The 13,348-nt window shown below is 42.6% G+C and overlaps 1 protein-coding gene across 1 annotated transcript in view; it reads right to left on the bottom strand.

Moving 5' to 3' along the window:
- LOC137514739 (hepatoma-derived growth factor-related protein 2-like) overlaps positions 1 to 13,348 on the bottom strand; it is a 659,630-nt gene that overhangs the window by 531,245 nt on the left and 115,037 nt on the right. Inside the window, exons 6-7 of the mRNA XM_068234235.1 lie at positions 3,940 to 4,288; positions 3,741 to 3,826 (exon numbers count right to left, since the gene is read on the bottom strand). Of these exons, the coding sequence (XP_068090336.1) occupies positions 3,741 to 3,826; positions 3,940 to 4,288 (435 nt within the window). The remainder of the gene's footprint in view (positions 1 to 3,740; positions 3,827 to 3,939; positions 4,289 to 13,348) is intronic.

The raw sequence follows: 13,348 nt of genomic DNA, 5'->3' as shown, positions 1-13,348 counted from the left end.
TGGCTATCCCAGCCTGCATGGGGGACAAGGGGTTACATAGAGCTCGGTAGGGGGGACCCCACATCATTTTTTTCAGATTTCCCACACTCTGCACATAAAAATAATATATTTTTTTAAATATTACTTCCTGCTATCTTTTTAACATATCCTGCAAATTTGGTGTTGCTAGGATGTAAGGGGCCTTTGCTATTACCTGCTAAAGTTGGCGGGTGATAACCAGAGTTATGGGGGTGCAAAAAAGCTGAATTGTGCCATTGGCTTTCATTGGGCTTCCTATTTCACTTTCAAAAATCTCAAATCTTTTCAAAGGACGATGGCTCAGCAGTGGCAAATTTTCTAGCATTGTAGGGCTCAGAACTGGTGAGTTTGGGACCCCTAGGCCAAAGAGGTCACAGCCTAGAGTCACAAAAGCTTGTTTTTATGGCAATGATGCCCGGTGATGAACGTAAATCGCCGCCATGGCCGTTAAAGTCTGAAGCTCACGACACGTCGCATGCAGGCAGAAGGTAGGCATATTGTTGTATTTGCACTCCAATTTGGGTTTTCCTACATTTCTGCAAACCAGAGTTATGGGAGTGCAAAAGTGCTAAAATCTCCCATAGTCTTTCATTGGTGCCCAGGTTTTACGGGTACAAAAGTGCAGGTTTCTGCCGAACGGTATGGCTGAGCGCCCCCAAATTTTCAGGCTTTGTACGAAGTTTAAGGGGGCTAAGGGCTGGTGAGTTTCGGGCCCCTAACCCAAAGAAATCATATCCTAGGGTCACAAAAACCTGTTTATTTTTGCAATGGTACTGGTGACAAACATGGCCGTTAGCAAAGTCTGAAGCTCATGACATGTCGCATGCAGGTAGAAGGCATATTGTTGTACTTGCACTCCAACGTTGGGTTCCCTACATCCCTGCAAACCAGAGTTATGGGGGTGTAAAAGTGCTGAATTTTGCCATTGGCTTTCATTGGGCTTCCTATTTCACGTTCAAAAAAAAAAAAAAAAAAAAATCGCAAATCTTTTCAAAGGACGATGGCTCAGCACTGGCAAATTTTCTAGCATTGTAGGGACTTTTAGGGGGCTCAGGACTGGTGAGTTTGGGGCCCCTAGGCCAAAGAGGTCATAGCCTAGGGTCACAAAAGCTTTTTTTTTTGCAATGATGCCGGTGACTAACGTAAATCGTCGCCATGGCCGTTAGCAAAGTCTGAATCTCACGACATGTCGCATGCAGGTAGGTTGTTGTACTTGCACTCCAATTTTGGGTTTCCTACATTTCTGCAAACCAGAGTTATGTGGGTGCAAAAGTGCTAAAATCTCCCATAGGCTTTCATTGGTACAAAAGCGCAGGTCTCTGCCGAACGGTACGGCTGAGCGGACCCAAATTTTCAGGCTTTGTATGGCTGAGCGGACCCAAATTTTCAGGCTTTGTACGGAGTTTAAAGAGAATCTGTATTAAAAAAATGCAGCATAAAAAAACATACCTATGTGTTCAGGGAACTCTCCTATTCCCCTCTGTCATAATTTCGCCCCTCCCCGCCGCATTAAACATTATAAAAAACTGTTTTATATAGTTTGTTTATAAACAAAAAAAATGGCCACCAAAACCGGCAGTACGTCAGTCCACTGGACATCTCAGCACGAGAGGAGCGTAGGTTACTGCATGTGCATTATGCCCTCTCGTGCTGCTGGATCCTAATCAGCTGCCCTCTCTGTTTACATTACGTTCTCTTATCGTTCTGTGAGGTGGAGAAGGGAGGGTTGCTGCGGAGACAGAGTGTGACAGGCTGGGAGAGCCTGTGTAAAGATCTGCAGGCTCCGATGAACTAGCCTGTTACGCTTCATTGGATCACAGCCGCAGGGGAACAGATACAAAGATTATTCATTGTAAACTCACAAATATTGCAGCCAGACGGCATGCGACATGTCGTGAGCTTCAGACTTTGTTAACAGCCATGGTGGTGATTTACGTTCGTCATCGGCATAATTGCCCAAAAAAACTTTTGTGACCCTAGGCTATGACCTCTTTGGCCTAGGGGTCCCCAACTCACCAGTCCTGAGCCCCCAAAAAGTCCCTACAATGCTAGAAAATTTGACACTGCTGAGCCATCGTCCTTTGAAAAGATTTGAGATTTTTGATAGTGAAATAGGAAGCCCAATGAAAGCCAATGGCTAAATGCAGCATTTTTCCACCTCCATAACTCTGGTTGGTTATTACCCACCGACTCTAGCAGTTAATAGCAAAGGCCCCTTACATCCTAGCAACACCAAATTTGCAGGATATGTTAAAATGATAGCAGGAAACAATATTTATGTGCTCAGTGTAGGAAATCTAAAAAAAAAATGACGTGGGGTCCCCTTACCGAGCTCTCTGTAATCCCTTGTCCCCCATGCAGGCTGGGATAGCCAGAATGCGGAGCCCCGGCCGCGTGGGGCTTCGCACCCTGAGCTATTCCAGCCTGCATGGTCCACGGTATGGGGGGCTCCTGGGGAGAGTGGCGGCCAAGCCTTCCCATCTCCCCCTGAGCCCTTGTCCAATCCATGGAGGAGGTGGGGGCGATGACTCCCTGGGGGGGTTCATGGTGGCATCTGGGAGTCCCCTTTGAGAAGGGGACCCCAGATGCCCACCCCCCTCCCAGGAAAAATGAGTATAGGGGTGCAAAGTACCCCTTACCCATTTCCACAAAGGGTTAAATGAAATAAAAACACGACGAAAAAGTCCTTTGCTGTTCTTAATTAACCAGAAATACTTACCTGTACCTTTAAGAAAAAGTTCCCACGCCAGTATCCTCGGGAAAAGTTCCCACGCTATAATCTGTTATGTCCACGATGACAGTATCCTCCATCTTGCGATCTTCAGAAATACTTACTTGTACCTTCAGAAAAAAGTTCTCACGCCAATATCCTCGGAAATGTCCCACGGCTACAGTATCCACTAGCCTTGCGATCTTCAATTAAGTTGATTGAAGAGCTCCGCCGACCCCCACATAGAGAATGCGTCCCGTGGGACGCAAAGCTGATGGCTCCCACTGTCCTTCCCGCCTCCTCACCTCTCACCCTCACCTAGCCTGGCACACCGGGTGCCAGCCTAGGTGGGGGTTGACAGATAAAGACAGGTGGGGAGAGACAGCGGGAGCCGCAGCTATGCGTCCTGCACAGGACGCATTCTAAGCTATACTAACCGGTTCATGAATGATCTGGTTCTTTTTAATGAATTGAATCAAATGAATCGGCTCCTTTTCCTTTGAAACCAAATCTATTTTCTCAAAAAGTAGAAGGTATAATTGTTTCCTCTTGTTCCCACTGTTCTTAACATTTCAAGCAATTTTGGTGCTTTTAGCTTTTAAGGGAGCTTTGCTATTAACCTCTAAAGTCAGCGGGCGTTTAATTTTCCCATGGTCAGAAGTAGAAATTTAAAATCTATTTTCTCAGAAACTATAAGGTCTTTTTGAAACATTGTTTTCCTTCTTGTAGTCACTGACCCCCTCCAGGTATTAGACCCTTTGAAACATCTTTTACATCACTTTTGTGACCAGCATAAATGTTTCTAGTTTCCAAAGTTCGCCTCCCCATTGAAGTCTATTGTGGTGCGCGAAAGTTCGCGCGTACCGACTTTTTGCGTAAGTTCGAGGTTCGTGAACCTAAAATCGGAGGTTCGAGCCATCTCTATTAGTAAGTATGAGCTTTCTGAAGTCACAAGGGATAGTGAACTGAAATATGCAGTTCCCAACCTGCATACATTGTAAAATAATCTAACCTTCCTCTTGGCCGATCCACACTCTTCTTTTGATTGGCTTTATTTCCAGGTTCTGAAGCTCGTGGTTTTTTAGTAGTTTTCTTTACCTTTAGTAAAGAATACAATCCATTGTTAGAAATGCCAGATTTAAATCTATTGTGAACCATTCTGAAAAAAAGCTGCTACATCTATTGCAAATATCGGAATTCAGAATTCTAACCTTTTTTTCACTGTCAGAGTCTGATCCAGTCTTATTTCTTTCTCTTTTTGGAATTCCAGGGAAAAGCTTTGTTTTATTTATATGCTCTTCTTTTTCAGATGCAGAAGATGAACGTGTCCGCTTTACAGATGTAGAGTCTATTTTTTCACTACTAATGCTGTCACTATCGCTGTCTGCAGCTTTACCCTTTTCTGCTTTCTCTCTCTTTTTTCTCTCCTCTTCTTCCTTTTCCTCCTCCCTTAAATGGCGCAACTGCTCCTCCTGCTCCCTCCGATGACGTTCTTCTAATTCTTGGCGTCTCTGTATATCTTTCTTCTTCCACTCACTAATACGATCTGGTGAACTGTCACTGGAAAAAGAAAAATCAAAGCATTACTATAGAAGATGATAATTTAAGTTAGCAGATTTAACACTTGACCACTATGGCCAGAGCAATTTTCACATTTCAGTACTCTTCCCATTCATTTGCTAATAACTTTATCACTCCTAAATGATCTATATAGTTGTTGTTTTTTTTTTTTTTCGGGAGACATTAAGCTTTTTTGGGACGATCGTTTATTTTGTATAATTTATTTTGTAGGCATTTGAATTGAAATGGAAAAACAAGGGACAAAATACACCATTTCTCCACTTCCATCCACTGTAGTTTTAAAATTAACAATGCTACTGTAGATAAAATACACACATTTTATTTGCCTATGTGTCCTGGTTATCTCAACACTTAAACTATGTTCCTAGTACAATGTATGGGAACAATATATTTGTAAATAAAGCTGTTAATTATTGATATAATTAATTGTTGTTTAGAGTACAATGAAAACTCTGGTGTCCTCCACCTCAGCCTCCATTGAAGTAGCTAACGCTGCGAGAGCGTAAGGTAATTCTACGCTCTCCCAATGCCCGCAGCATTAAGGTGTAAGCCTCATCTTTCCACAAGCACTTTATATTTTGTAGATTTGCACTTTTGTATTTGTCTTTGTATACTAGCAACTGTGATACACTATTGTATAGTTGTCCTCAAGGCCCACCAACAGTTCATGTTTTGCAGGAAACCACACAATCACAGGTGGAGTCATTAGTGTTGGAGCAGAGCTGATTAACTACATCTGTGGATTTATACAAAACATGTAGTGTTGGTGGGCCTTGAGGACAGGATTGAGGAATACTGCACTATTGCACTTTATTGTAGCACAGCAGATTGTTGTATGCAGCATTGAAACACTATGGATTGTGGATATTTTTTTTGCATCTGGAATTGCAGTGGAATTTGTTGTGAGCATTTTTTCTAAGGTTTTTTTTTCCCTATATTGGCTGAATGTTTTTCACTAATCTTTAGTCTATTTATGATATAACATTGTACTATTACCCCTCTCTTTTGGCCTACCCCTGGTCATTAAGATCTATTACATATATTATATCTGATTCACTTTTGGCAGTTGGGGTGGCTGATTATTTTCAGCACCTGAAGAATTTTCATGGGTTTTTAATTATGTTTTTATCGTCAAATTGATTGTCCCAATAAAATTATAATGATTTGCATATTATAGTGAATTAGTATTTATTTGCATAATTTAGGGGCAACTTTTCTTTAGTGTTTGCAGTTTTATCAACAAGCATGTCATCTCATTGATGCCGGTGGTCATTTATCACAGGCACTTATATCGGTGAATGGGAATGGTGTTCCCATTCACCGATCTGTGTACTAACAGGCGGCAATGAGAATGTGCGCTGGAGAGCGGGAACGAGCGGGTGCGTGCACAGTGGCTATAGCAGCGAGATAAATACATCTAAGATAAAGTCTCCAGGGGCGTAGATTTACGGTAGCAAAATCAACAGGTAGTTAAATGAGGTCACATATTTTCCACTTAATAGCAAACGGAATATACATCAATCCACTATCTTCAAAGCACCGGTATGGCTTTTTTGCAATCATTGTCACAGTGCCATTGGGACACTCTGAACATATTCAACAAGAGCTTGTCGAATATGTTCTAGGGGAAATGGTTCTTTCGGTGTACAAGTGTGTCCATGCACGGATGGGAACAAAGCCATGAAAAATCAGAATCAGAATCAAATTTATTTCGCCAAGTACAATGGGGGTTGTACCCATACAGGGTCGGAGATGATACAAACACATCAATGCAATTCAAAACATACAGTCAGGTACAGTAGTACAAGTAAGCATATACCTATATATACATATCACCCATAACTGTAGTGAAGGACGCGAGGGGAAAGCTGGTGTGCTATGTGAGGGGAGCAAATTTCAAGAATGGAGACCGCACACAAAAGGCTTCAGCAACAAGCTGTATTCAAAGCATGTAGAGGCACAAACACAACATGTTAAGTGAGGGGAGCAGCCTGCCAACTACCGACGACGCTTGCTCGCTCCACAGCAGTTCCAGATGCCCCGCAGTGTGTCCTGGAAAAGAGTGGATAGAGAAAGAGAGAGAGAGAAAGGATAGCTAAGAGAGACAAAGGGAAGACCAAGGAAAGAAGAGAGAGACAGAGGCAGAGTCCTTTGGGGCTGCAGATTAAAAAACACCCCTGGGTCCGGCCATCAGTTCAGTTGATGTGCAGGGATCTATGGTGGATGCAGGCAGATGGGACCCGTGCTTCTGGCAGCTGAAGCATACAGAGCCAGGACTAGTGGAGAAAGGACCAAGCTCTCCAGGGCCCATGGGGATCCAGGTGACAAAAGGATCCTCCGGCCTTGGTGGGTGGGGCCTGCCATGGCGTGTCCCACGTGCAGTGAAAGGTTGGGAGCAGCTGTGACCCTCCTCTGTGTGGCGACCTGGATCCGTTGGCAGCGCCTGCTGGCTGTGAGCAGTGGGGGAACGGCCGTGAGATACTTCCCTGTGGCGTCCGGGTCTCCATGGCAGCTGCTTCAGGCCGCAGTGAATGGTGGCAGGGGGACGGCTGTGGACTCCTCCGTGCGACGTCCAGGTTTCCTTCAGCGGCAACATCCAGCCACACGAAGGGGGCCTCTCCGCTGGGAGCCGTCCTGGGTGACGAGCTGCGGTGCTGGGATCGGCGCAGGTGGAGACGGTGATGATCTGGAGGCAGCGGCGGCAGATCAGCAGAGCTCCGTGCTGCCTCTCCATGTCTGCGCACAACACGTGGGCCCCGAAAAGCTGATCCTCACACGAACAGCTGATCCTCACGCCACCTGCGATCCGTGGCTGATGCGGAGCAGGGCCGGTAGTGCCCATGTCCTCCGCCTCCTACCCCAGCAAGAGTGGAGCTCAGAGGTGAGTGGAGGAGGAGAGATAGTACTAAAAAAGCAAAAAAGGCCGGAGCCCTGTGGCCGTGGCGTCCGAGTCCGGCGCCGTCCTGGTGAGTAGTGTTATGGTGGAGGAGGATGGGAGAAGTCTCCGGATCATGAAAAGACTTCCTTCTACTGAGGTAAGTGAGACTCCTTCGCAATTTTTTCATTACCGATATTGAAGATGTGATGTCTTCGTGATCTGTTCAATACTGATATACAGGTAGTCCCCGGGTTACGAACGCCCGACTTCCTAACGACCCTCCGATACAAACGCCGCGACCATAGCTCCGCTCCGTCGCATGACGTCACGCCCGCCGGGGACTACCTGTTCTGGCCCACTGAAAAATAAGAATATGGGCAGTGGAAGGTAAATAGAGGCCTACTCACCTGATCCTCGGCGGTAGAAGGTGCCCTCGTGGTGCCCAGAAGGTCCGCAGCCCGTCCTCTCGCTTCCTCCATTGTTCCCCGGCGGCTCCTGGCTTCACATGCGGCGCATAATGATGTAATCAGGAAGCGCCCTCTAGTGGCGGCGCTTCCTAATTGCGTCCTTATGCGCCGCATGTGAAGCCAGGAGCCGCCGGGGAACAATGGAGGAAGCGAGAGGACGGGCTGCGGACCTTTCGGGCACCACGAGGGCACCTTCTACCATCGATCAGGTGAGTAGGCCTCTATTTACCTTTCGCTGCCCATATTCTTCTTTTTCAGCGGGTCAGTACAGGTAGTCCCGACTTACAAACAGATTCAGGTTAAGAACGAGTGGGCAGTCCCTATCTCGTTCGTTAACCGAGGACTACCTGTATTAGAAATCACGGATGCATTATATTTCAATTACAGGAATCACAACACAGTGTCACAGCAATCTTTTCCAACACAGACGTTAGTTAACTTTAGCAACAGAAGTAATTAGATAACCAAGCCTATGTCAAAGACTTTCCGACTGTATAAGCACCCCCCCCCCCCCCTGCTGACAAAAAGCTAACAAATCCAGCTCTGGGGCAGACTGGGAGGCTGCAGGATTCGCACCTCAGAGATCAAAAGAGAAACCATACATTTGTTTGCCTCCATACACCACTATCCATAATTGCCATATTTGATGCATTCCTAGCCACTAGGAGTATGCTAAATTAACACATTGTTCATAAGTTAAGGTTATTTCCACAGCTTTTTGGGAAGTTCCCAGGCCGATCTGACCCACAGAGCCTGAGGAATACAGGTTCTCAGCAACACATTGCTGTTTTCCACCCATGCTTCATATGTGCAAACTTGTAACATTACTGAACGCAAATATGCGTCCCACGTCCCTGTGTGTGTGTTTTTGTTGTTGTTGTGCTAGTGCGCAGGGAGGGACACAGAGACACTGAGGAGAGCTGGGGAATGACGCGCGGCTTGCAGAGGAGTATGGGGCAAGGAGGGGCGGATGTGTGTGCGCGCGCGGCAGATGAGCTGTGACAGACCTAGCCCGTTTTCGAACGGCCTAGGTCACTAGTTTATTAATATGACTCATAGGCAATGAGTGATAGGCATACTAGGTTTTCAGCCAGATCTCTGTCCCTGAATAGAAGAGACTGCTCCCAGCTCTGATTGCAGCAAGGCTGGACTTTGCTTGTCATAACCCTAACATCTGCAGACTGAGTAAAACCATGCAACATGCTCAGTCCGGTCCTTTGTTCATAATTTGTCAAAACTGCATCTCTGACATGCTCACAGGACATGGCAAAATGTGAATGCTTTGGATTATACAACACTAAGACGTTATTGCTTTTTGGACTTCAAACACGATATTTAGAACTTTCAGACATTCTACCTCATTTACTCACCTCTTGCTTAATTTTATCCAACCAATCTGTTCAGCTGTCAGATATATTTATGTATATTTTTTGTGTATAGTTTTATATTAAAACAATTTAACGGGCTTGCTTTCATTACCTGATTATTCTTATCCATGCTAGAGGTCTCTCTACTTTGTTTCAATCTAGAGAAGGTAGCAGCAAATTACCTTGATTTCCAGTGTGAAATCGATAACTATTTGTACATATAATTGAGCTTGTATCATGCAATGGCACACCAACCAATCTTAACCACTTAAGCCTATCTGGATGAATATGTTCATCCAGATAGACTGTGCTGCTGCCAGTGCGCGCGATTGTGCGCACTCGCGCCGCCCGCCGTTAGTCCCCCCAATCAATGAGTGGGAATATAATTGCCATTCATCTATCTAAGACCCCTGCAGAAAAAACGACGGCCTCTTATCAGAGGCTGCGGTCTGAGTAAAAAAAAAAAAAACGTTCCCGTCTTCATTCTAGTCCCTGGAAGAGTGATCGTTCACTTCCAGGACTTTTTTTGACTGTAAACTACACCCACATACAGTTTTTAGTAAATACACTATATTACATTTAAAATTAGCGGTTTACTTCCCACACCAAAAATTACCCAAATAAAATTTTCAATTATAAAAAAAAATTACAATTAAAAAAAAACCATCATAAATCGTTACCTAAGAGTCTGAACTTTTTAAATACGCATGTCAAGAGAGTATGTTAATATCATTTTTTAAATTATAGGCTTGTAAATAGTAATGGACGAAAATTGAAAACATGCACCTTTATTTCCAAATAAAATATCGGCGCCATAAAATGTGATAGAGACATAATGTAAACGGTGTAATAACCAGGACAAATGGGCAAATAAAATACATGGGTTTTAATTACGGCATCATGTATTAATTTAAAACTATAATGGCCAAAACCTGAGAAATAATGATTTTTTTCCATTTCTTTCTTAATCTCCCTGTTAAAATAAATTTAGAATAAAATAATTTTTAGCAAAATGTACCCTCCAAAGAAAGCCTAATTAGTGGAAGAAAAAACAAGATATAGATCATTTCAGAGTGATAATTAGTGATAAAGTTATAGGTGAATGAATTGGTGGTGAAAGTTGCTCGGATGCATAAAGTGAACAACTCTGTAGGCTGAAGTGGTTAAACATTTACTTTGCTCACAGTGAATTTGCCTCCAGAAGCCTCTAGTGGAAGAGACCTGAATGGCAACTGTGGCATAGTTTTTGTCACAGCGAGTTAAAAAAAAACGCAAGACGAAAGCAGGTGCCATTGTGTATGTGTGTGTGTTGTTTTTTTTCTTGTCTACTAAGTATCCAAATTTCAATTTTTTCCCCACAAGTTTGCTGCCTGCAACCAGTGCATTTCAGCACTCCTCCCATTCATTTCCCAATAACTTTTCCAAATGATCTATATCTTGGGAGGGGGTTCACTACAAATTAGGCTTTTGTGGACTATTTTTATAAGTTATTGCTTTATTTTCTATGCACTATAAAGGAAAATGTGGGGGAAAATACACTATTTCTCCATCCACTATAGCTCTAAAATCAACAATGTGGGGGCAATATATTATTTGGAAATAGAAGTGTATTTTTTTCTGTTTTGTTTTTTCTTGTTATACTCCATCAATAATTACAATCCCTAATTTGCAAAAATAACAGTAATATACCTTCATGACATACAAATGTAACATTTACAGGGTGGGCCATTTATATGGATGCACCTTAATATGACCATTTATATGGATACACCATTGTATGTGAAAGGTGAAGTTAAACAAAAACACCGTTATTGGTCTGACACTAACCCACATTGGATAGATCCCTAATTAACATGTATAAATACATCAGAAAGCAATATCAAAGCTTGGCTGGTAAGCTTTTTGTCCCTAGAGCTTCTCAAAGGACTAGAATCTGCGCATGGGGGAAAAAACGTTTTAGCCATTTATTTAGGAAAGGGTTCTTTACAGTAAGAGTGATTAAGATGTGGAATGCATTGCCACAGGAAGTAGTTATGGCAAATTCTATACCTGCATTTAAAGGGGGCTTAGATGCTTTCCTTGCATTAAAAGACATCCATGGCTACAATTACAAGGTTGTGCCCAGTGATGTTGATCCAGGGATTTTATCTGATTGCCATCTGGAGTCGGGAAGGATTTTTTTTCCCTTTTGGGGCTAATTGGACCATGCTTCAAAAGGGTTTTTTGCCTTCATCTGAATCAACAGGGATGTGTGAAGGAGCAGGCTGGTGTTGTGCTTTGTTCTCTGGTTGAACTCGATGGACGTAGGTCTTTTTTCAACCCAAATAACTATGTAACTATGTTTCAAGTACCATGTATGTGGACAATATATAATTTGGAAATAAAAGTGTATTATTTCTGTCTTGTGTTTGTGTTCTCATTGTACCATATCAACTAATACAAGCCCACATTTGCAAAAATAACCGTAATATACCATCATGACATACATATATAAAAATCTGAGTTCCTAAGCCTTAGGAACTCAGATTTTTATATATGTATGTCATGATGGTATATTACGGTTATTTTTGCAGGACCTAAGGTAACAAATTGTGTATTCCTTTTTAAATTCCCTTACTTTGATTCCTTTCTACAAGTGTGCTAAGGTGGCCATACACCTCGATGTGTCCATTTGATTCCTTGCATATCATCTGCAGGGATTCAATTCCCCAAAATGTATGATCAATTGAATATTGACTGACTAAAAATCGATCAGAAATATTGATCGGACAGGATAAAAATTAAAAGCAATCATGGCCAGGGCAAGAGCATTGGCAGATCGATGGCCTAAAGCTTTGCACTGCATCGGACAGTACAACTCTACAGTTTGATTGATTTTCAATATATTTTATGCTGGAATCTATTGGAAAATGATGTGCAGTGTATGGTAGGAATAGATTCTTTCTGAATCTTCTCAGAAAGAAATCGATTGTTTTGGAAGGTTGGGTGGAAATCTATTAGTGTATGTCAGCTCTACTTTTGTACATAGTATATGGAAATAAAGTTTTTACTTTTGATTCAGATTGGCACAAAAAATGATTTTTTTTTAAATGATGGATTGAGTTTGTCCCTATTTATCTTTTAAGATATGTATTCTACAACATATTTTTATTAAAATGAGGTCACATGTAAAACATTTGATAAACTGGATGCGCAGCAATCCATTATTGTCAAGGTGCACTTATAGTATTTTTGCAAGCCAACATGTTTTTTTTTTTTTTTTTAACAGTAAAATTTTATTTTTTGTTTTTTTCTTTAACAATGACAAGAAATAGTGCAGAACAGTGTATAACAGATGCAGTCGTACATTTAAGGTTACACATCAAAGCAGAGTATTAGTAGTTACAATAAAGATTTGGCATTAGCATATGTTATTAGTACAATCACAGTATCACTTCATATAATACCAACATCAGTATTGAAAAGACTGTTCAGCATACGAAAGAGTGTACAGAAAAAAGGGGTAGTATCTACCCAAAGGGAAGAAGAAAAAGAAGAGAAAAAAAAAAGAAAAGGTAAAGTCACCGTCGGTCCCAGGCCCAGCCCCCACATTTAGCAACCATGTTTTTAATCAAGAATTGGTATGAATTTTTCATTTGTCGGAACTAGTATTCTAGTTTCCCAGACACCCCATATCTTGGTAAATTTTTTGGGACATATTCCATTCAGATAGGTAGTCCTATACATTGGGAGGGCCCTATTAATTGCTTTGGCCCTTGTACCAATTGTTGGTATAGAAGCTTTTTGTAATGATTGGTGTCAGCAAGCACGGATTTTCTGATTATTGGTGATCTGCAGTATCACCAATAATAGTATCACCAATAATACAGATGCTATACCTGATTATATGGTGATCTGCAGAATCACCAATAATGCAAGTATAGTGAGACACGGAACAATCGGATGCAGGAAGGTGCTTGGTGCAATAGCAAAGTGTAGAGACACTCACTACTTAGAGGAGCTGGTATAAGAAAGTATCCCTATGGGGCACAGAAATACAACCTCCAGCAAGCTGGAACAGTAGACAACAATGATATACATTGTAAATACACAAGTCTGTGGAAAAGTCCACCACACAGTAATTCCTCAGAGGTGTGGTTACCTCTGAATGGGAACCCCGTGTGTGAAATCCTCCAAGGGACGCAGTGGAGGAGTCTCGGCCTCTAGCAGTAATGGTTTGCTAGTGGCGGTCGTCTCAAAGAGGCAAGCCTCTGATAGAAACCCTACAGTGGGAGACGTTCCACTGAAGGGAGAAAGGTCAGATAAAATGAGGTTCGGCAACAGTACA

Source organism: Hyperolius riggenbachi, chromosome 1, assembly GCF_040937935.1.
Source record: "Hyperolius riggenbachi isolate aHypRig1 chromosome 1, aHypRig1.pri, whole genome shotgun sequence".
NCBI classification, from domain to species: domain Eukaryota; kingdom Metazoa; phylum Chordata; class Amphibia; order Anura; family Hyperoliidae; genus Hyperolius; species Hyperolius riggenbachi.
This window is presented reverse-complemented; position numbering and strand designations above follow the sequence as displayed.